The sequence below is a fragment of the Drosophila albomicans genome, chromosome X (assembly GCF_009650485.2).
Source record: "Drosophila albomicans strain 15112-1751.03 chromosome X, ASM965048v2, whole genome shotgun sequence".
Classification (NCBI taxonomy): Eukaryota; Metazoa; Arthropoda; class Insecta; order Diptera; family Drosophilidae; genus Drosophila; species Drosophila albomicans.
In genome coordinates, this window is record NC_047627.2 from 8,038,170 (window position 1) to 8,062,687 (window position 24,518).

General features: G+C 36.1%; 1 protein-coding gene across 1 annotated transcript in view; it reads right to left on the reverse strand.

Moving 5' to 3' along the window:
- Positions 1–20,636: 20,636 nt before the first annotated feature.
- The window catches only part of LOC117571166 (protein artichoke), a 57,257-nt gene continuing 53,375 nt past the window's right edge, over positions 20,637–24,518 (reverse strand). Inside the window, exon 6 of the mRNA XM_034253197.2 lies at positions 20,637–24,483. Coding sequence (XP_034109088.1) covers positions 23,227–24,483 — 1,257 coding nt within the window. The 3' untranslated portion in view covers positions 20,637–23,226. The remainder of the gene's footprint in view (positions 24,484–24,518) is intronic.

Here is a 24,518-nt window from a genome sequence, read left to right on the forward strand (position 1 = left end):
CGTTGTTGTTTTTGTTGTTGCCATTACAAATTTCATTTCATTTACAGTTGGACAGGTGTGTGTGTGTGTGTGTCTGTATGTGGAGTCGGTCAATTGGCCTTGTTTGTATGCGGTTGTGTTAGACTCGGTTACGTTTGATTGACAATGCTCACACAAACAAATACACACTGATGGTCACTGCTCTAGATATTCACTTTTACTCGCTGCATTAACTTTAAGTATTCAATTTTATTTAAAAGCTTTTAAGCATTCATAACAACAATCATTCTATTCACACATTCAAATACATTCAGCTGTGCTTAAAATTGATTTAACAATTTTATTTAATCATATTTAAGCTTTGATAAAATGTTTTATATTTTCTAGAGCACAGTTTTTGCCCTTTAAAATGGCTTTCGAAATGTTTATAATCTTCCAGTTTTAATTAAATTTGTATAAAGCAGAGTTTTTGTCATTCAAAATTGAGTTTAAAGTGTTTTTATCCTTAAGTTTTAATAACATTATTTTTTACATTTTTTAAAAGGGAGTTTTTTCCATTTTTGATTATATACTTTCAGTATGAATTTGTAATTTTTCGCATTGATTTTTCAGAGAGACTTTCCTAATACATTTCTGATGCATTCTTGTTTAAAACATTTCAATAATAATCTAAAATTATCTGAGTCTTAATATCGACTGTCGCTTAACTTGATAACTGCGAATGCAGGAAATGCCAAAATGATACAATAAACAAAAAAGTAAGAGCCGCAGGAAAGTTCAAATGGAACGAAGACATTAGGTGATATGGCTCTTGTCTAATGTGAAATGTGTGAGAGTGTGTGTGTGCATGTGTGTGAGTGTGTGTGTGTGGCACTCGTGTATGATGGTCGCTTGTACCTTGTGCAAATGGGGCAGTCAGCGAAATTTTATTTGAATTGAAAAGGCTTCTTCTCCGTGGGGTCAATGTGAGCCAAAAAAAAAAGAAGCAAAAATAACAGCAGCAGCAGCAACCGAAGTAGCAGTCAAAGTAGCAGCCGCATCACCGCATTTGGGTTAATCTGAATCCGAGACGAGGTTGTAAAAGTCATTCAGTCAGGAAGCAATAAAATGATTTTACGCCAATGCCATGAAAATGCTGAATTTGAATAAAGGTTTGTGGCGCTGTTTTCCACATCCTTCTGCTGCTGCTCTTGCTCTTGCTGTTGATGATGATGATGATGATGATATAGCTGATGATCATTGTCAGCAGCATCGATGGCGTCTTGGCGGTTGCTATTGCTGTTGCTTCGTCCTGCGGCCACGATGATGATTTTCTGCTGATGCAGCGACCAAAACGTGGCGCAGCTGGCGACAGCTGCAGGACTTTTGCGCCAATTATGCGTGTGAGAGAGCTTGAGTCGTCTTCTCTCTCTCTTGCTCTCTTTCTCTCTCTCCTGTGTGTGTATGTGCACATTTACGCAAAACGAGCGCCAGCTAATGCACAACGCATATTGAAGCAATTTGACTTGAAATGCTTATCCATTCCATTGCACAAGAATGCGTACGTGTGTGTGTGTGTGTGTGTGTGTATGTTAGTCTACACATACACACATTCACATATTTGTACGTCCTGCCATTTACAGCATCAACTTTCGGCTTAAGGGCGAAAGAAACTGCCCAAACTCCTCTACTCGCATTTGCTTGCTCCTGCAACTTCTTCGTCTTCGTCTCTGTCTCTTCTCCATCATCATCATGATGGCTTAGCTGGCTGTGCTTCTGGTCTGCATTTCCGTTCAGCACTTTGCATTGCACTCGCTTCTGACTGCCATTGTCGTCAATTGCTTTGCAATGGTCATTGCCAGGCTGCGGCCCAGACAGTCAGACAGTTAGATGGATAGATAGATGTTGCTGTCGCTGATGCAGCTGCTGCTGCTGTTGCCTCCAAACCCCAAAAAAGCCCAGTGACAATCAACGGCATAATGTCTTCGTCGTCGTCTCAAACTTCAACTCTATCTGCATCTGCATTGAGAGTTCCTCTTGGTATTATCGCTTTGCTAGTTCTCAATTCACATTCACATTCGTTGCATTTTCGAGCACATCCTTAGCGCGTCAATTTCATTTGCGAAACGATTGAAGGAATCTTGACTGAAGTCATTTATGTAATTCCATCCGAAATGCCAACAGATTTTGCTCAAAATAACTCATATCATACTATTTCCCTCTCTCTCTCTCTCTCTCTCTGTCCCTCTCTGTCTGTCTGCTTCATACAATATTCATATGCGCTACTAATGCATTACCAATTATTCAGCATAATTGTACGCTAATCAGTTAAGTAATCCACTTGCAACGAGTATACGCCCCGTGCTACCGCTCGCTTTTACCATGATGCCATGATGCTTTTTAAAAATGCTTTGTTCGTTGGTAGTCGTAGTCGTTGGTCCCAAAGCGTGGCATTGGCAAAATACTCCCAAAGGACACCAGACAACAAAACAGACAACAGACAGTGAACACCGAACACCGAACAGAGCACAACAACAGGACTTCACTTCCATGGATACTTGGAATTGGAGTTGCAAAAGAGTTGTCTGGCTTGGCTTGGCTTGGCTTAGTTTTGGGCTTCCCGCTATTGCTCCGACTGGCTGACTTTGATTATGCAAAGTGTTTGTTGCTCTCAGCAGCAGCCAGAGCAGCGGAAAAGTGTGGAAAAAGCCGCGAGTGAGGAGTGCTGGCAAAATAACTACTACTAAATCTAATAGGGATTTGTGCTATGTGCATATTAACTATCTACTTCTGGCTGCTAAACCAGTTAGCTCTTCCATGATTTCTTTGCCTTTTTTTGGCACATGAAAAGAAAGAGCAGAAACACAGTAGAGACAGTGAGCAAGTGAACAACAAAATGAATTTCGGTTAAAGAGTACAGTTGTTAAGCATTTAATGAAAAAATCCTGAAAATCCTTGAGTGTCAATCGATATAGCTAGCTATCCTGATAACGGTAACGGTCTTAGCAAGATTCTAAACATTTTGGTAAAGATATGACAAAAACAAAATAAACAAAAATAATAATCAAAAAAATTAATTTTCGGTTTTAACGGACTTCTGCTTTTCTATCGGTAACTCTAAAATTTCAAATTTTTATAGCATACTAAGGGTCCTTTTTCGAAAACAAGCTATGTCTCGGTGATATTTTCATATTTTCAAAGGACTTACATTGCTAGCATCGCAATGAACAACTCTATCGATTACTACATATTAAACAATTATGGAATCATCAAAGAATCGATTACTTGTAATTTATCAAATTTAAAAAATTAAAATTGTAGGATAACTCAAGAGCCAACAAAACGATTTGAATGTCCTTATCCATGATGATAGCCCTCATCATAGGACTTCGTCGGACACAAGGGCTTTCAAGGATCAGACACCATATGACCGATATATACGCTATTTTTTGTATAAGTAAAAGTCCTTTTATTTCTAGTCCTGTAAGGACTTCCGACCTGTTATGTACATCAGACAGTTTGTATATATTTAAGCAATCCTTATGCCAAAGGACATCCCAATCGTCCTTTAAATGCCCGAGATAAAGTGGGTTATTTTAAATTGTGGATCATTTTTTACATTAACTACTTGAAGAATTTTCATGTGTATTTCTTGAAGGTTAAATAATATTATTAAATAAAAATCGTTAGCGCTAGCTATCCAAAGGATTTGTTAGAGAAATGATAAGAAATCCAATGTCGTTTGTCGGAAAGAACCAGAAATAAAATTATAAAATGAAAATACATATTTTCAAATTTTAACGAATCGTTTGTCTGTGTGCAGGTTGCATTTGAATTTCAAATCTGAAATTACTATTCAATTTTTAAAAGCGCAAAAATTATATACAACTTGTATAGTTGTTTCAAAAATGTATGTTGACAATCAAAAACTTTGTATTATTTCAGTGATCCTAAAAGTATGCACAAAAATTATTACTTACATAAAAGTCAGCTTTCAGTTTAAATTCTATTATTTTGCTGATCCTACAAATATGCTACATAACAGATGAATTTTCATTTACTTTCTGTATTTATGTGGTGCATACTTTTAGGATCACCTACTTTAATAAATATCTCTGAATTTCTGTATTTCCGCTTGCTACTGATTTATGTTCGCCTGGTAAAAACCTGCAGACTCGGCAATTTTTAGCCTTCTATGGCTCTAACAAAACAGTGAGTATATATTCAAGTGGCGCTGTTGAATGCGAAATTATTTTACTTGCTACAGACTCATGTTTATGGAAGATGATTATCCTGGCTGATTAAAAAGTTTTTAAATATAAAATCTAGGTGATTTATGTCTGTATTCAAAACAATTAATTTGATTTGTCCTAAAGAGGAATACGGCTTTAGAATCTCGGACTTCAACTTTATGAAAACATTATTGTTATGATTATTTAACCATCAAAAAGCAATAGAACGAGAGTCGAGAGTATCGTGAATATAATTGAACTATGATTTGGCAGAAAATGTGTTGGAAATAGGCAAGCTAACATGCGTATTAAGAGCAAGTTCTACTAAGCAAGAGAATTGCTGTAACGTTGTATCCCATTAGCAGGAATCAAGTGCAGCAGCCAAATTTATTGAAGCTGCTGCCGTTGAGCTCATCATCAGGTGTGATAGCAACAGAGCAGTGCTAAAAGTTGAACACGTGCTTTGTGGATGCAACAACAAGCATCAATTTTGCGGGCTACCTTTGAGCTGAAGTCGTTGTTGGTTGTTATTAGCATCGATGCAAATCTCTTTCAGCTGTTTATGTTGGCCGCTTTCACAGGCACGTTTGCATTTCGCAGTTGTTGCTGTTGTAGTTGTAGTTGTAGTTGCAGTTGTTGCTGCCTTTTTGCTTGGCCAAACAATGATTGCATACGGCCAAGAATATTGGCCACAAATTTCTGTTCATTTGTTGCATTTAAGAAAGTGCCAGGCAACAGTTGTTGTTGTCGGTTTCGTTCGTTCGTTCGTTCTGTCTGAGTGAACAACTGGCCAATAAGCTGCTCATATTCGCATGCATTCATTTGGTCCAGGCACAAGTCAAATTTGTGTTGAACACAGAGCCACTAACGCTGCGTATGAGTAATATTTGTTGCCACAAACACTCAGCACACACACACACACTCATTTTTAGAGATGTGAGTTAGAGATATGGCCAACAAGTACAACTGCAAAGATACACACGTTCAAGCTTATTCGCATGTCGTACACGAATATTTGCATGTTCATTGCGCATTGTATGTGTGTGTGTGTGTGTATGTGTGTGCAACTTGCTACTGCAACTGTATTTATTTGTATTTCTATTTCCAGTCGCATATCAATTTCTACTTACCATTCGTAAGGCAATTTAAGGTTCCGAGTTCAAAATGCACTCAAATCTCCCTTGGCTACCCGACATTGTTCACCAAACAACAACGCACACAAAGAGACCCGAGCAGGCAATGCTCGAATGTGTGAATGGTGTTAATTTTATATTTTCTAGTTATACATCTAATCTCAAATATTATTTTCTTTGCCACTGATAGTGTGCAGGCAGAGTTGAAATGCTATTTGAGCAAAATATGTCAAGGGGTATGCTTAAAAGCAAATATTAAGAGTTAAATATTGTAACTGTACTTATAATTTTTATTTTATTAAATCCAGTATTAAATACCAAATTTAATTTACAGAAAAAAGGATTCTGGTTGGTGAGGCCTTCGACTAATTATTATTTTTATATTTGGCTGTCCGTAGACGCAAATGAGATTTTTCCTATTTAATCATGTAACCTTACTTGTTTTTTTTTTTTTGCTAATTTAACATTATTTCATATATTTTCTTATTGTTTTTTTTAAATAATATGATTTATTATTTTTACTTACAATTAATTAAAGCTGATCAAAATGTGTTTTATATATAAAAACATGCTCAAATTAAATTTGATTGGAACTATACTGAATTCAGTTTTTTCAAAGAAACATTAAATTTAAATTAGAATAAAATATGATTATATTATTACTTTGTATATTAAAAGAACTTTAACGTTGCTAAAAGAGAATCTAATTTTATAAAAAATACTATAACATTGTAAAAATTATTAATGTTTTTAATTTTCTAAAATAAATGTCAAGTTGTAAATTAAATTAAACTTCGTTTTAATAACTTTCAAACTATGTTAAACATAGAAAACTTACTCAAATTATTCTCAGCTGCGTATATACCCCATAATAATTTTGCTGTTCCATGTGTCCCATGCAGTTCCTTGCCCAAATGCGAATCTATTGTACTTCAATAAATGTCTGTACAGGATATCTGTGCAAATGGTATCCGATTGAGAAGCAGCATTTCCGCATCTGTTAGTGTTTTCAAATGTAAATGATATCAAGATTACATGATTGCCATTTCTTTACCTAGAAAATTATCTATTGTCTTTGCTTAGAGCCCCAAAAATCTCTCTCTGGCCATGCTGAAATACTGCACAGTATTTTCCAAAAGACAGAGAGAAAAACGAGAAATTTTATTTCGTTTTATTTTACATTGACCACATTTTGGTTCTGTTTTCTGTGGTTTTTTATGTTTGCAATTTACATAGATCTCTGCTTCATTTACAATATTTTCATATTCCACACAAAAGCGAAAAAGATAGAGAAAGAAAGCGATACACACAGAGAGAGAGAGAGAGAGAGAGAGAGAGAGACAGGGCGCAAGGCAAGCGTAAGCTAAGGTTGGCTCAGACAACAGGCAGTCAAATGTAATTTGCTTTTTACATCGTTTTCCAGTTTCCGTTTCCGGTTTGCATTTCGTCCTTGCCACGGCGCGTTTCGATTTGCCCTGCAGTGTGGCCAAAACTTTATTGAAATTGTTTCTTTTCATTTATCGTTTATGCGTTTTGCTTAGCTTAACAGCGCACCAGACACAGAAGTTGCCCCTTCCTTTCCCTTCCCTTCTCACTTTCTGGCAACTCTAAAAGGGACAATATTCTATTCCCTTCGCTTCCCTTCTCCCCCTCCCCCACCACCATATCTCTGACCATTTTGTTGTGGAAATTCCTTATCATTTGCCATATATACTCATACTTTATACGCTGGCATTTTGTGCATATTTCTTATGAAACTATCAACGCCATAAAAATTGGCAAGGTACAAACAAGACCGACTGCGAATACGAGTTGTGTGTGTGTATTCGAAGAGGCAAACAAATCTTCGATTAGTATATCCAAATTTATGCATTTTCATTTACATTTGTGGCCAGTCGAGAGCCATAAATAAATGGAATGCTCAGATACAGAGAACACACACACACACACACATACAATTTAAACAGCCCCCCAAATAAAACATGGAGACAAACTAATACGACATACAGTCAACATTTATTAAAATTGCAATTTTGTGTCCGCACAAGATTTATTATTATTTGATCGGCAGAACAGTTTAAATCATCTTCTACGGTTAATTTTTAAGAGCAAATAGCCAGAGAAATGTGTTGTTAGCGCTTCTTTGCGCTAAAGTTAATTCAGTAATTTTATATTATCAATAAAAAAAATTATAAATTAAAAACTAAATAAAAAGAAAGCACATGAATTACTGCTTAAATAGCATAAAAAATGGTTGGTTTATTTTGTAAATAGACTAAACTTATCTTAACTTTATCATGTGGCGAATAACTCTAATCAAAATTCTTTAAACTGTAAAAAAGCAACAACAAATTTGACTTTATTTTATAAATATTTTGTTTTTATTTTATTTTATTTGTTTGTTTCATACATATTTTTTAAATAAGAATTATATTATTATTTGTTGATAGCTAGATAGACTTTATTGCAAAACTTGGAACTTATTAAATATTTAGGATATCTTAATCATCGTGAACTTTAATGATATGAGATTTGAATTTTGTGGAACATAGTCAAATTTTAGAAATTAGTTAAAGACACTAAACGATTTGTGAAAATTATATAACTTGTATTTTTGTAAAGTCTGTTGGTTTCTTTAATGAACTGCATTAAATGTGGCTGTAAGTGTGCCCATATTATATATATCACACTCTCTTTTTGTCTGTGCATTCGATGTGATTAGATGCGAAAATTCATTATAAATATATAATATATTTAAAATTAAATCAATATTGTCTATTTAATTTGGATATGGATATTGACAATCCAATAAAGATTTAATGTGAACCTTTGCAAATTTTGCAGTCTCCACTGTATGGGGTCAATGGGGTCACATGCATCAAGCTGTAAGAATGACAAATGCAACACACTTAAACTTAATTATAATTATGTACGCATTCCTAACCTTACCACACAAAAAGAGATGTCAATTGAGTTATTCTGGCGAAAGGCATTTCGCCAAAGTAGGAAGAGAGTTTGCGTACTCAAACCCCAATTGATGGCTATGGACAACGCAATAATTCCTATGCCAGCCTTTTGCGATGACGGCACTTAAGTATTTTGAAGAGGTTGAAGGGGCAGAATACTATATATATAGACAGAGAGTGAGAGAGAGAGTTTGGGACAAATGCAATAATTTACATGCAAATGCGTTTGGCTATAAATGTGCCACAAGCAGCAGCAACGACAATGGGCGTGTGTGTGTGTGGGGGGCGTGGCGGGTGTTTTATCCAAATCGAACTTAAGTATTTGCCATATATAGAGAGAAAGAGATGCGACTGAAACTGGAAATTCATTCGCGCGTCGCAGCTGTTTTGCCATTTGCCTAAATCTGTAGCAAGCTTTTACTTTTTATCAAATACTACACTCTCTCTGAGTATGTGTGTGTGTGTGTGTGTGCATGTAAATGTGACACATTGACAAAATGCGAACATGACAGCTCGCTGGTTCTCTCATTCGCTTTTAGCCCCCGAAAGGCACAAGAACACTTTGATAGCAGACACACACACACACTCCTGAATTTTTGGTCGTTTGCGCGGCAGAACGAAAATCCTTTTGACATTTTATTTACAAAACGCATTTGTCGCCAAACGGAAATTGGCACAGAACACAATAATAAAGCCGCACACACACACACACACAGGAAGAGAGAGCGACAGAGCTGAATGAGATGCCTGCCAATGGAGTTGAAATAGTTGCAGATGCAGATGTATATACCTGAAGATCTACTACAGCAAACGAAGTGAATTGAAAATTCAAGAAAATCTGTGACGTAATTTGAAGCAGTTTGAGACGCTGAGACATTGCCACAAGCCGCAAGCAAAGTCGACTGTGTCGCGATAGCAGCTAATGAAGAGCTCGGGTCACCTCAAGGATTGACTGAGTTGGCAGCAAAAAGGCAGCAACTGGAAATAATGCCAACGGGAAGTAATATCAATTGATGTAAAGCCACAGCCACATCAACAGCAACAGCATCTGCGCCTGTGGCACTAACCAATCATAAACTAATAAGCAAGCTCAGCTATGCAGACAAAAGCAGGTCGACTGAGAGTTACTCTATATACTAGATACATAATTATACAAAGTAGCTTATATTGTAACATAGATACATTTTAAAGCAGCTCGGCGGCTGCTTCTGCTGCTGCTGCTGACGCTCTCGATGCCTTTGCAACTTGCGGCAGCTCATCAAATTGAACGCTGCCAGCAAAAACCGCCAATGGCTGCCGCTGTCGCTGCCGCTGCTGTTGCTGTTGACATTGACACGAAGGCAGCATTAATGTTGCAAGCAACAGAGGGCGAAACGCTACTGAAGTCATGCTGCAAATGTGCAAATCAATGCGGCAAGCAATGCTTACGACCAGGCCAGCATAATGAGCACACAGCTACACTGAAAAAAAATTCCTAAAATCAAAAACATTTGTCTTAAAAGTTGTGTACTTAAAATAAGTCCATTTTAGAACAAATTCTTAAAACATTAGTTGGAAAAATGCCAAATTCTCAAAATAAGACAAACAAAAACTAGATTTAAAACTTGCCAATTCATTGAAGCTCTTAAGAGGTTTCATCTAGATTTGAATGTTTTCGTTCAGAGCTCAGTAAATCGCGCTATTGCTTGGTTCAAATGCAGCGAGAATCGATGATAAGTATTTTGTAAGTGGACGATTAACAATCTGGTCTATTTTGAATTGTATGAATATTTTTAAACATACATATATGGGTAATTCTCTGCCCAAAAAAAAAACATAAATTAAAACAATTTGAAAAATAAGTGAAGGTTATTTTTAAAGGTTTGGATTAGCACTATTTTTAGAGCTAAGATTGATTTTAGTAACTTATTCTTTTTACGATAAAATATATAAATTCGTTCATTTTTTGGTTTTGCATACGAATTTGTTAATTTTTGCAATTATCAGAACAGAAAACAAAACAGAAAAAAAAATCCAAAAGCATTCTTAGCTCTAATTAAAGTACTAATCTAGAGCTATACAAATAACCTTTACTTATTTTTAAAATTGTTTCAGAATATGTTTTTTTTTTGTAACTGAAAAGGTGGTCGCACGCGACATCCCTCAGAGAACTACCCATATACCAAATGTAGCGCTTGATATATTTGAAGTATGTCAATTTGGTTTATTTCGTCATATTTATTTGGTATATTTCTAAATGAATACCGCTCTATTTTACATATATTCACAATGGTTAGCAGGTATCTCACATTCGAGCACACTCGACTGTAGCACACTCGAACTTGTTTCCTCTTATTAATGAGAACTTGGGTCCTGTATCAAATGAAATTCGAAACACGATGTGCTTTCTAGCATTAAGACCAAATTTTATACATTTTTCATCAGTGTAGAATTATACGGCAGATGGGAAGAACGCAACGCGTATGCAAATTTCATTATTGAATTGCATGCAAATAATGCTGCTTAGTTATATGTATATACTAAATATATGGACTAGCAGCACAATCGTGTCGTTAGGCAGTGAAATTCGCCAGGCAAAAGGCGAAAGGTCAGCAGCGGAACAGCAAACTAATGTGCGACAATGACGATCAATCAAAGGGACAATTCGTCAGGCGGTCAGTCAACCGACTAGCCAGTCAGTCAGTCAATCGATCAATCAATATGGGAAGCCCCAACGGTCTGGTCTAGAAGCCCATGTTAGTTGTTAGTTGGCGGCCAATTCGTGCAACAATCAATAACGCCAAACGAGCCGTTGTCCTCTGCCCAGCAACTGCAGTTGCTGCTGCTGCCTTTTGTCTGCCGTAATCTCTGCCATAGCATATATGTATGTATGTATATATTTTATTTTTTTGCCTGCTGTAACTGTCGAGTTTGTATATTTAAAGTTTAGCTAAAGGCACTTAAAGTACTTTTTTGGTTTTTTGGGTAATGTGTGCACATAGTTTTGGCCTGTACTGTTAAGTCCTTAAATCCGTTGCTGAAGCTCGAGTTGTAGTTGTAGTTGGAGTTGTTGTAGTTAGTGTTGTATTGCTAGCTGCGGCTGCTCAGCAATCACGACAAGGCCTGTGGCTTGCTATCGTAAAGTTCACGTTAACATTTGCCACTTCCTTCCACTTCAACTCTCCCACCACACTCGCTATCTCGCTCGCTCTCACTCGCTCTCTCGTTCACTCTATCTATCTATCGCTTGCTGACTGGAAAGTATTAAAAAAGTTTTCAAATTTTCGTGAGCCCAAGAAAGTGCAGGTTGCTCTTTATTGCGTTAAAAATTTTCGCTTTCACAAAAGGACCAACGATTTTCCTCACTCACACACACACACCTCCACTAACCACTCACATACACACACACACACACCTCGGTAGCAGCCACGCCCAGCAACGCCTTATGTCTTACGTCGCTCTTCCCATTTTTACTTTCTTTTTTTTTTTTAGCTTCCACTGAGCACTGTAATTGATTTATGTGCGCAAACGTGCGTGGAGCGGCTGCTTACAATTTACTCTCAACCTCTCAGCCTCGAACGTTCTTGCTGTACTGAATAATAACAAATACACTCACACTTGCCCAACACGCCCACGCGGACCAAAAAAAAAAAAAAAAACGGAAATAAAAGCCAAGAGACAACGCGACAATGACCGCAACTTGAAGGTGTCCTTTTGTGTCCTGCCAAGTCGTGCCAGCCTAACTGAACTCAAATGGCCAACGCAAGTCCATTTGGCACAATTCCAAAAAAAAAAAAAAACGAAAAAAGAAAAAAACCAAACAGGAAAACGATTTTGTCCCTTAAAAATAAACTGCCGCCAACCAAAAAAGAAAAAATATATATATATATATCTAATATACGGAGCTAATAAATTAGCAGTTAGTATTATTTAATGAGCTCATAAATACTTTCGCCACAGCAAAAACAACAGCAACAACATCGAATGGGAAATGTAAGTGAAAAGAGCTTCTTGGTTAATGGAATTGGCTGTTAATTTGTAACTGTTAGCTACAAGGCAAAAACATTAAAAATAAGTAGCAGCAATTCATTAACTATTTATTAAAAAACAATAGCTTACTTATTTGGAAGTTTTGTCCTGTGTACACAGAACAAATTGCAACTGGAATTATAGTTATTTAAAAAATTACAGTAGAGAGAGAGGGTATATAAGTCACATTAAATTTTAAGCAAATTGCAAAGTATTTAGAGTCACGTAGTAAAAAAAATAAAACAGAATTTTGTGGGAGACAAATGCCTTTTTCTTTTACGAGCGTTCTTTTTATTCGGCTTACCGATCCAGACTGATCCCCTAGCTCAAAATTACATATATTCTGAAGTACAAAGACGAAGCAGAGATGGGATAGTAATAAAGATAACAAAACTAACATCATGAGAGAGTTGTTATAAGAGGGCTCGTCTTACTACGATTGTGTGCACAGGTCGTATACGTAATCTAGTCGGAACTGTATCTGGCTTCGAAGATGCCAACATTTATGCACACTTGTATTACTAAAATCTATAGTCACCGCATAGTTTTTTCTAGATATAAAATATAGATATTCTATACAGATATAAAAAAGTGATGAAAGTTCTGAAATATCGTAAGCTATATGTTACAATGCCTATGTTTTGTGAATAGACATTTATTTGTTTTTAATAAAGACAATAACTTATTTATTTATTGATTATGATTTATTGTTATATGTTATACCAAAGCTTGATTATTTTATTTTAATTTGTTGATACTCAACACAGAACTTAATTGTAGTTTAAGTTTCACATATTAGTATAATTATATTCACGATTTAATATTTGCTGTAAATTTATCCACCTGAAGAAGCAAACTACAAATTGATAAAAAAAATTACCTAGAAACTGCTGCGTATACTTAATTTTTTTGATATGCTAATAAAGCACACTCTTTTGATGTTAACTCCTTTAGCAGCTACTTTTATCAATCGAAAATAATGCTGCCACGCAAAAGTGTTGCCCCAACATGGTGCATGCAAATGCAAGAAAGATTTCTCTTAATTTCGTTTTCGCCTGCAGCAAATTGAAGTCGACAAATGCGGATCGAAGTGGCAAATTGAAATTGCGCCGCAGTCAAAATGAATTTGCAGCTCATCAGAGGCTGCCTTCGATACACACCGATAATCGATATCAACGATGACGATGACAGCGATGGAATGCAATGGAATGAGGACGAAGGATAAGAATGTTGTCGCCTTGCGCTGACAATGCCTTAATTTATTTGTGTCCCACTTGATGACGCCGCCGCCGCCGCCGCTTCGCTACTTATCTATCTACCCCCAAACCAATGTCGTCCTGACTGACTGACTCTCTGACTGGCTCCCTTGGCTGGCTGGCACCCAATCAACCATTCGCTGTAGCTGTTATCTTCACTCCCACCTGGCAATGCAATCAATTTACATGCTTTCCGACTCGTCAGCTGCTTGGATACCACTGGATGCTACCTATCAGAATGGAAGACAAACAATTTTGTAGGGCTTAAGCAGGACTTGGACTGGCTCTGCGGACAGAACTGAACTGAACTGAACTGAACTGAGCTGAAGTGAGCGTCCGTTGCTTCTCTGTGTTCTGTGTTCTGTGCAATCATGGCCCAAAAGAAAAGTGCTTTCCACAGTGGCGGCCATAAAACTGACCAACAGCAGCAACAGCAACATCTGCAACAACAGCAGCAACAACATAAGATTAAGCTTGAGATTGAGTTGAGTAGAAATAAAAATTTATGGAGTGGTCATTTATCACAAGACGGGCAGTTTCTGTTTGTCTTCTTGCTGGTTATTGTTGTTGTTTTCTTCTTTTTTTTGTGTTTTGTGTTTTGTGTTGCTTCCCTTTCTTTTCCCTTGCTTTTTTTTTTGGTTTTGGCCCGTTAAGCGAGCTACCTAGCAACTTTGCTATCAGTGTTGTGAGACTGTTCGCTGTTTTAACCGTAAGCAGCTATAAAAACAGTAGCAACAGCAGCAGCAACATCTCTCCCTAACAGCACTAACAATAACAATAACGAACACGCTGTTGCTGCTCATTTGTTGCTGTTGTCTTTAGCTGTTGTGTGGTTTATTTGCAGTTGTTGTTGATTTACTGCCATTGCTGTTGCTGTTGCTATTGCTGCTGCTGTTGTCGCTGCCGTTTTCTGCAAATTTAAAACTTTCATTTTTAATGGAATTTCCTTGTCAAACGCAATGGCAGCGAGCTCCCTCGTTGCGTACATCAGCACCACTGGCGCATTTTCCCTGATAATCCACTAATGTTATTTTTATTTTGATTGTCACACACACCCGCAAAAACAAAACACAAACGCGTTGGCACGTTGACTCCTGCTGCATATGATGAACGGCAACACACAACTAAAAACATATTTACAGTACGAAATAAGACACGAAAAAGTGAATCGCAATCTCGTCTCAACGAGAACATCCGAACATCGAAAAGTATCAACTAAAATTTCTTTAAAAAATAAAATAAATTAAAGAAAACTAATTTCTAAAATAATGCAAATAAATCTATATAATATTATACATACATGTGTTAATAATACTCTTCCTCAACGCACAAAAGAAAAATTTGTTAAAATCTGAATAAAATGTTAGAATTGATGCAAGAAGATTTATTCTTAAATCAATATCTAAAATCTACAAAAATTCAAAATTGCCCAAACTTGTTTCTGGAAGGAAAAAGTTCTTATTTTAAGAACAAAAACAAAATTCTTGAATTTGAGGTCTTTTCGATCATAAAAGAAGATTTTGTTAATTCCAAAATGAAGAACAAAATCTTGTTTTCAAATTTTTTCAACTTACAAATTTTATGGTTATATTTTAAAATCAGAAAGTTCTCAAATCTAGTTTGCAATCTTCTTGTTCATCTAAATATTTTTCTCTCCTTGTACATTTACTTTTATTTGCCATACATTGCCATGAAATATTTGGCAATAGAAAATAATATTGCATGGAAAGCAATATTAAATAATAACCAGACAAAGCTAGGAAAATGACGCAACAAACGTATTAAACAAGCTTTCAACAAATATATGCATATATTAAGTATAGAAAAAATATGAAAATAGGAAACACATTAAAAGAGAAAGGAGATTAGAAATTAAACCAAATGTGATGAAACTTGAAATTTCAGTAAAATTCAGCCTTTATTTAATGTGAAATTTTGTTGCTCTCTTGTCTTCAAATTTTGATGCATTCTTCTCTGCATTGTTAAATATGAAAATTTAATTTTGCAATATTTGCCGGACTTGAGTAAATTGCGCAATTAGTTTATGCGAATTTCAATTAATAATTCCCATTTTCAACAACACTTTCAACAGCGGGCGAATGCGACACAAAGTGGCCAACAACAAGTGCAAATACACACACGAACACAACCGTAACACAAAAAAAAAATTATGAAAATAGAGAAAAAAAATCCAGTAAAATATGAAAAATTATATAAAAAATTGCCCAAAGCCTCCAAACGAAATTTATGACAAAAATTTTTACACGAAACGTATGTTTTGTCATATGACCATTCATTGTCCTCGTGTCGCCGCTGTCAGTCGTCGTCCCTCCTGTCTATCTTTGTACACAGCGCTTTCCCTTCTCTTATATATATATCATATATATATATATGGTATGTCTCCCTTGCTGACAACTCTCTCTCGCTCTCTTCCCCCTGTCATAGCCATTGTTCCTCTTTGGGCCATCCCTTACCGTTGCAACTTTCAATTGGCTTTTTGTTCACTTTTTTGTTCCAAATGTTTTCCGCAACTTTTGGTGCATTTCATCTCTTTTTTATTTTATGTTTTTGCTAGTGTTGGTAAAAAACATGGCAAAACTAGAAAAAATCGAGCTGTCAACACACACATAACAAGTGCAAATTTGAGAAGCGAATGTGCTCAACTTTCAAGTACTTCGTCTCTTGAGCTTAAGTCGACCTACTAACACATGTTTGTGCTTATTTCATTTTGCAGCAGTTGAGCAAATTAAATCGAGACACCTATATTGCATTATCTGTAAAGATTTGCACTACATACTTACATTATTTTTGAATACATTTAATAAACTAACTAATCAATGTAATTCAAAATAAAAATTACGTTTATAGGAAGGTACAAGAATAGAATAATCATTTTTGATTATCATTAAACTCATATAAATTCCTTTTGTGAAGATGCCAATTCAAGCTGGCAAGGGTATCAGAGTTCAGAAAGATTGTCTAAACTGCTGACAGCAGCAAAGTCCTTTAATGGTCTGACGGAATTACATCGGACATGAATTTCACTAGGGATTCTTCTATCTCATCTATGTAGGTATAAAATATTGAGTTACCCAAAATGATAAAATTGTTGAATAATTCAAAAGTAATTATATTAAGATTAATTTGAATTAAGATTAGTATTGAATTTAAAACATGTAAGTCGTAAGAGCTGCTATTTCAATGTGCAGCTTACATTTATATGCATTATTATAAGTATTTAAAGCTGACATCCGAACGAAGCAAAAAAAAAAAAAAAAGAAACGCATCTATGCATTTTACTTGCAGTTGGCAACAGTTTCCTCCTCTCAATGCAGCATTTGTCAGGTAAATCGGATGAATGTCTGTGCAGCCATGTGAATAAAGATTGTGTCTTTGAACGCAACCGCACAGAATTCACTTTATTCATTTTGCTTATTTCGTTTTTATATATAGTATCCATCATTATGCGATATTTTATGAATGCACCTGTACCTAAAAGGAAAAACTGACCCAAACACACAGCAAATCAAAAGTTTTGACTACTTTCGGATCAGGCGTGCAACAGTAACACAGTTCACCATGACTTATAGATACAGTTCCACACAAACATATGTATTTTATATATGTATATAGTTACTATACAACTATATATACTATGCTGCTGACTTAATGCTGTCGTTTGGCGCGAATATTTTGTACGCTTCATTGATTTAATGGGAAAACTTTTCGGTCAGTTTGTTTGTTTGCCTGCCATTCTTTTTTTTCGCCTTTGCTTTTTCTTTATTTCGATGTGTGTGTGTGTGTGTGTTTGCTTTGGTTGTTTTGTCGACACACAAATCGACGGCCATAAATCGAATGGGTGGTGGCGGTCAGTTTCATGGCAGTATCTTCTCTCTCTCTATATTGTTATTGTCGTTGTCGTTGTCGTTGTCGACTCCATAACATACGCTCGCCGTAGTAGCTGTTTATAGTAATTTTCAATAGTTTTCAATAGTTTTGCGGTGCTCGGTGTGAAAAATATGTTACAATTTTTCCACTAGCACACGTTTTCGTTTGTTTTTTTTTGTCATTTGGTTTGCGTTCTCTCGTTGCGATACTCTCGATACTTGGAACTTAAGTTTTAGTTTGCAGTGACATTGATTCATGGCTGGTTTACACACAGTCCACAGTCAGCTCTCGTTGGCCGCAAAACAAGTTTTGCTTAATTGCCCAAAGATTTTCGGCGATTTCTAATTGTGCAGTGTCTTCACGTGGAAATCATAAAATATACCATCAAGAGAGCCAAGCAGTCATGTAATGGCTTTCAATTTGGACTACATTGTTGCAAGAACGATAGAGAAAAAAAAGTAGAACAAAGACGACAGTCTGTGTAGCAGGTGGCTGCTGGTAGAAGTGCATTCATGTCCTTGTCCTTGCCATGCAATTAAGTCGCAGCCACAGCGACACAGGCGAAGGAAAGGCAAACCATTGACGTGCCAAGATGACGACAATGACAACGATGACGATGACGAGGACGATAATGACGACGACGATGATGATGATGATTGTGACTCTGACATGACTTGACTTGTGGTCGTTGCCACTTGCTGCAGCAATTGCTATAGCTGTTTTAGTTGCTGTTGTTGTTGCTGTTGCAATTTGCGCTAGAAACCGGCAAACTGTTTTAGTAGCTAAGTGGAGCGGCAATTCATTGGGCCGTCAATATTGTCGTGTATCTTTTTCTCGACAAAACATACACACACACACACACACATAGTACTATAACATATAAGATACACGAAATGCAGACATTAGTAGACCCAAGCTCCAAGAATGAGAGCGAAGTCTCCTTTTTCTCTTTCTCTCTCTGTCTCTTGCTTGCGACACGAGAAAATTTTGCCAATTAAAGTTTGTTTTAATTAAGTAACTTATTTAGTTACCTACTTATTGTTGCAAGTAATGCATGTGCAGTAGACGGCATCTGCATGCACTCAGCATCAGCATCAGCATCAGCTTCAGCTTAAGTTGCAACTCCTTCAGTTCCTGCTGCTTCACCTTGTGCTAACTGCAAACATACTTGTGAAAGCATCTCAGTTTACTAGCCAATTTGAATTGGAAGCGACGCACAAAATGCCTACCGCTCTTTCAAAAACAACAATCTGCCTTAAAAGATGTTTAGATGAAAATATATACAACAAAAATGTGTTTGGGAAACAAAGAACAAATTTGATTTATATTTAATTTCAGCTGATTTTCACTAAGCAAGTTATTGATAACTTAAACATTAAATGTAAATATAATATATATTAGATTTAAGCTAAGAATGTGCTAGCAAGTTAAATATACTTAAAATAATAATTAAAAGTAACAAAATGAATGTAAAATATGTAAATACTAAACATAAAGTTAATAGATTAAAGCTTTAATTAACCCATGTGTGTGAAAGCTTGTATTTTTGAATTTAGAATCTTCGAATAAATGCTTAAAGCTCTTTTCAAACGTAAAGATAATTGGTTAACGCTTACAGTTGACAATATGCTTCTATACTCTTAAAAGTTAAGTTAAGTTACTCAGCATAAAGTCGATCGATTAAAACATTAAGTTACCAATATGCTTCCATTTCTATAGTTTCTATAGTTCTATAGTTTTTAAATAATTCTAAAAGTATGTTAAAGACCCAACAGTTTGATCATTAAGTTCATTGCTTAAAGCTCTCACTTAATTGTGTGCTTGTAAGATTACATTATTAAAAGTTAAGTACTATTTAAAAGGAAAACACAATTAATAATAATGAACTCAAAGCTGATAGATTAAAGCTTTAAGTTACTAATGTGCTTACATATATGTATATAGTTTTAAATGTAACTACTTTAACAAGTAAGCTCTATGTATAGTGAAATTATGAAATATATTTATTAAAGCTTTCAGTAATATGTTTGTATGTTAATACTTTTAAAAGTTAAGTTTAAATAAAAAGACTAAAAAGAAATACTAAAAAGCCAAAATGTCAATAGATTAAGGCATTCATGTACCAATAAGTAACCTTTAAGCTGTGCTATCTAAGCATCAAGTTCATTAATGAGTTAATAATGTACTTACAAGATACGTATTCTGAAAAGCTAAATGCTGAAGCAATACATTAAAGATGAAAGCTCTATTTGATTAATGGAGCTTTCGGCTGCAAGCTTTATTGCAGATTATACTGTTATATTTCTTCTGAAAAGTTATTTGCTGAAGCAATACATTTAAGATGGAAGCTCTATTTGATTAATGGAGCTTTCGGCTGCAAGCTTTATTCCAGATTATACTGTTATATTTCTTTTGAAAAGTTATTTGCTGAAGAAATACATTTAAGATGGAAGCTCTATTTGATTAATGGAGCTTTTGGCTGCAAGCTTTATTCCAGATTATACTGTTATATTTCTTCTGAAAAGTTATTTGCTGAAGAAATACATTTAAGATGGAAGCTCTATTTGATTAATGGAGCTTTCGGCTGCAAGCTTTATTCCAGATTATACTGTTATATTTCCTCGCGCAGACTACAGAGTTGTGTATGTGTGCTGAAGTCGCCATATATGGTATGTTGATGTGCTCGACTCGATTGCAATTGTACTGCAAATCCTGTTGCACATACACACACATATACACTGACAAGGCATTACACAAACACGTCGCGCTAGGTCGCATCACGTGGCGGCGTCCCCTTGTTTCAGGTGTGTGCGAGTGTATCCATGTTATGTGGCACGCTCTTAATGCGAGTGTGTAGTATGTGTACTTGCCACAACTTTCCCCGTGGTCGCTGGCTGCGTGTGTGAAGTACGTGAAGTGTGGGTGTTCGTGTGGGTATGGGTGCGTGTGTGTGTGTGTATTTGCAAGCCTAATTAAAATTCCGCATTGCATTTAATGCCGTTGATGAGAATACGTGCTCAAGACAGCGGAAATTTCCATTTAATTAAAATTTTCTAAATAAAAAGATACAATTTAAAATAACACAGCTAAGGAAAATACTCAGTTTGTCCCCAACAAAAAAATTCTTACTCGTATAGCCAACTGCAGATCATCGATCAGTTAAAGTCGAAATGAAACAACATTTATTTTTGTAGTTTGTCATTTATTTATATTTAGTTTTTGTTTGCTTTCCATACAATATTTATTAGTAATAATTTTCCTTTTATTGTATTTGTTTAAGTGTGTTTATTTTCTTCGCTCTCGCTGCTTCTTAAATATTTTGCATTTGCCTTGAGACTAAAACTAGTTTAGCAGAAGGGGGAGACAGAGTCCTTCCACAATAGCCACTGTCTAGAGCATTGAAAGCTTTCTTAATTCGGCATATTCTTCTTATATTTATTATTTCATTTTTGGTTGTTTTTTTCCTTTTTTTTTTTTTTGCTTTGGCAAAATAATTAATGCTCTGTTTATTTGCTTTTTGTATTTTAAGTTCGATTTTTGATTTTGATTTGCATTTGCATCTGCAACATGTGCAGCTATTATTTTTTTCTTTTTCGTTTTTTGGTTTGCTCTTTCCATTTGTGTGTTTTGTTAGTGTATTTCTCTATGTTGAAACGTTTGCCCCTTCATCGCAATTATTATTTTTTAACTTGTTGTGTCTATATATATGGTAGTTGTGCCTTTGCTTGATCAATTTATTATTGATGCCCCTGCAGACGATATTATAATTATTAAAATAAATTTCAGATGTATGCTAAGCTAATATACATATTTTAAAGAATATTCATAGTTCTATTAGTGTATATCAAAATTTGTTCTACTTGAAATAATATTTGCACTAGCTACAGACAAACAAAAAAATGTTTCATTTGCATTTATACAATAGATTCGCACATCGTCTGCAAGGGAATTGCAGATTCGGTATGCCGAAGAATTTTAGTTTACTGAATTGTTATCGCTTTTTGTTTGATTTGATTTAAACAAATGTCCAAGCTGTGTGAATAAATAAAAGAAACACAACTCGGTCTATATTCGAGTGGGGAAAGCGGAAATGGAACTGGAAGTGGAAGTGGAGGAAGTTGAGTGTATGCATAACATTTTTTGGGGGCAGCAACATTTCTTATGATTTGATTTGTTGTTTGTTTCTCTCTCTTGCTCCTTTTTTGCTTACGAGTAGTTTTCTAACAAAATTCTTGAGCAATATTTGCATTTGTTTTGTTTTTTGCTTTTTGCATGTTGTTGTTGTTGTTGTTGATTTTGTCATTATGTAAATTGTTGCAGTGTGCCTTAAATTGGTTTTGACTGTTTGTATGTTGTGTATAGTACGTTAGCAGCTCGTTTCACTTAGTTATCGCATTCCCAGCTGACTATAAAGTAATTGTTATACTCATTCTCGAACTACATGACATTTTATTATTTTCCTTTTTGTTTCTTTATTTGCCATATATATAAGTAAATATGTTTATTTCTTATTTCGATAAGATGCCGTTCAATTGTAGTTGTATTTATTTCTCTCTTTTTTATAGCTAATTCTTTGTGACTAAAGCTAGAAATTATGTATTTAATAATCAGTATTTATTTATAAAACCCAAATGAAACGAGTCAAGATTAAAGTTAACTACGAAGACAAAAAAAAAAAACATTATGCATTTTACAAATGAAACTCTTTGAGTTTTGCTAACATTTACTGCATGTTGCACGCTTAATTAATTTAATTTAATTTAATTTAATTGTATGTATTATTATTATTATTATTTGTTAATTAGTTAGTTAATATGTTTCTCTTTCAATCTTTTATGCTACTATTTTTATTTGTTTACTCTTCTTCTTCTTTGCATCTTTGCTATTTACTTAGTATTTTCACTTACCGCGCTTCACTTCTAGAAAAAAAATTTCGATTAACACTAAGTATAGTATCTCATTTTGTTTTTGTGGCAAAAAAAAAGTCATTACTTTGATTACAAGTGTGTGTTTATATGTCATATGTGTTAGTGTGTGTCCATGTGTGTGTTTTAATATCCTACATATTCAAATTTAGCTGTAATAACTGGCAACTGGTTTGATTTATCTGTCATATCCGACATTTCGCATAGTAATCGGTATTTATATTGTGTATTTTCCATATATGTATGTATTTATTAATGTAAGTTATTTATCATTAATCTAAAAACGGATTTATATTTATTAATTCATTTGTCGATTTCTTCTTCTCTTCTCTCTTTTTGGTTTTGTTTGTTTTGTCGCGCTGAGTTTTCAATTCGATTCAACTTTTATTTACATTGAATAAAAAAAAAAAGGTTTTTCGGTTTTTAAATTGTTTCATAACTAAACGAACGTTGAACGCAACATGATGATTATCACTAACCTAGTTTATGTTTTTCCTTTTTTTTTTTTGTGCTTTTAGTTTTTGGTTTGTTAGTTGGGATTTTTACTCATAAATTAAATGCATTTTTGGGCCACATTGGAAAACATAAAAATGCTTTTGCATTTTCTCTATCTCTCTCTGATTGAAAAAGTTATGCTAAATGAATGAATTGAATGCCATTTGAAAGATGAAATATATGTACGAGAGTTTACAGATCAGTTTTTTGGACACGTTTTTCTTTTTTTTTTGTTTGTGTGGGTGAAGGGAGGGAGGGAGGTCAAACACGTTACGACTGTGTATGATAAACGCATTCTCATATTTCATTTGATTTTAAAGCAATCGAATAAATTGAATAACTTTTTGAATACGAGTGAGAGACTACTAACAGACACTCAAGTGATTCGTATTGAGCACAACGCCAGCTGCCATATAACCGCCGACAACACCGCCGTTGTTGTTCTGCTGTCGATGTGCCGCTGCAGCCGCCGCCGCTGCCTGCTGATGATTGTGGCTATGATGATTGTGATTGTGATTGTGTGCGTGTGTGTGACTGTGATTGTGTGTGTGTGTGTGACTGTGAGCATGTCCACCATTGCTACTGTTGGCCGGCGATGCTGTGGAAACGGCAACAACATTGCCCGCTCCATCGGCAACAATGTTGTCGGCAACAACCAATCCCGCAATGCCCGCAATGGGACTGCGACTGCCGCTCTTCACCATCGGCAGCGGCACTCCGCCAATGGGTGTTGTGGCCGCTGTGGTTGTTGTGGTGCCGGTGCTCAAGCTGGTCCCGCTGATGTGCCCGCTGATGCCACTCGGCACACTCGACATGGTTGTAGCCGCTGTTGTTGATGTTGCAGCTGCCGCTGAAGATGCTGCTGCGGCTGCTGCAGCAGCCTGAGCTGCTTGTGCCGCAGCAGCGGCTGCTGCTGCCGCATTGCCAACGTTCGCTGCGGTGCGTGTGAGCTCCTCGTTGGGTATGCTGAAGTGACGATAGGAAATGTATTCGGGCGGCATTGCAGCCTGCCGCTTGGCGTTCTCGATGCGCTGCTTCTTCAGCTTCACGTAGCTGAGCACCGAGATCATCACAATGAAGACAATGATGCCCAAACAGCAGCCAACAATCAGACCCAAGCGACGTGTCAATATTGAGTGTATGAATCCATTGCTCGACAGTCCGTTCTCATCCGTAATCAAACTGGGCGTCGAGTCGAGTGTCTGCACATCGGTGCAGGCTGAGAAATGTGAATTTTTGAGCACCTCGTGCAGCACATTGTCCGTCACAATGCTGTTCTCGATGAGTGCTTGCTGCTGTTGCTGTTGCAGCTGATGTTGCTGTAGATGCTGCTGTTCGTTGTCCGCTTCGTTAAGATGGAGATACGGTGAGTAGGCTTCCGGCAGCGGTTGTGAGGCAGCTGCCAATGAGACATCATTGGAGCTTGAAGCTGAAGCTGAGACTGAACCAGACAGCACCAAGTCGTCCCTTGAGTCGTTGTAGTGCAACCTTTGCAGCGCATTGGCCAAAGGCTCGGAGAGCCAATTACCGGTGCCGATGACGCAGATGTGATAGCGCGTGTTCGGGCTCAATTTCGTTAGCTTTGTGGAGCTGGCCGTGCCGTTTAGACGCTTGCCGTGTATCTGTGGAATAAATTAACCAAGTTGTGCAAGATTGT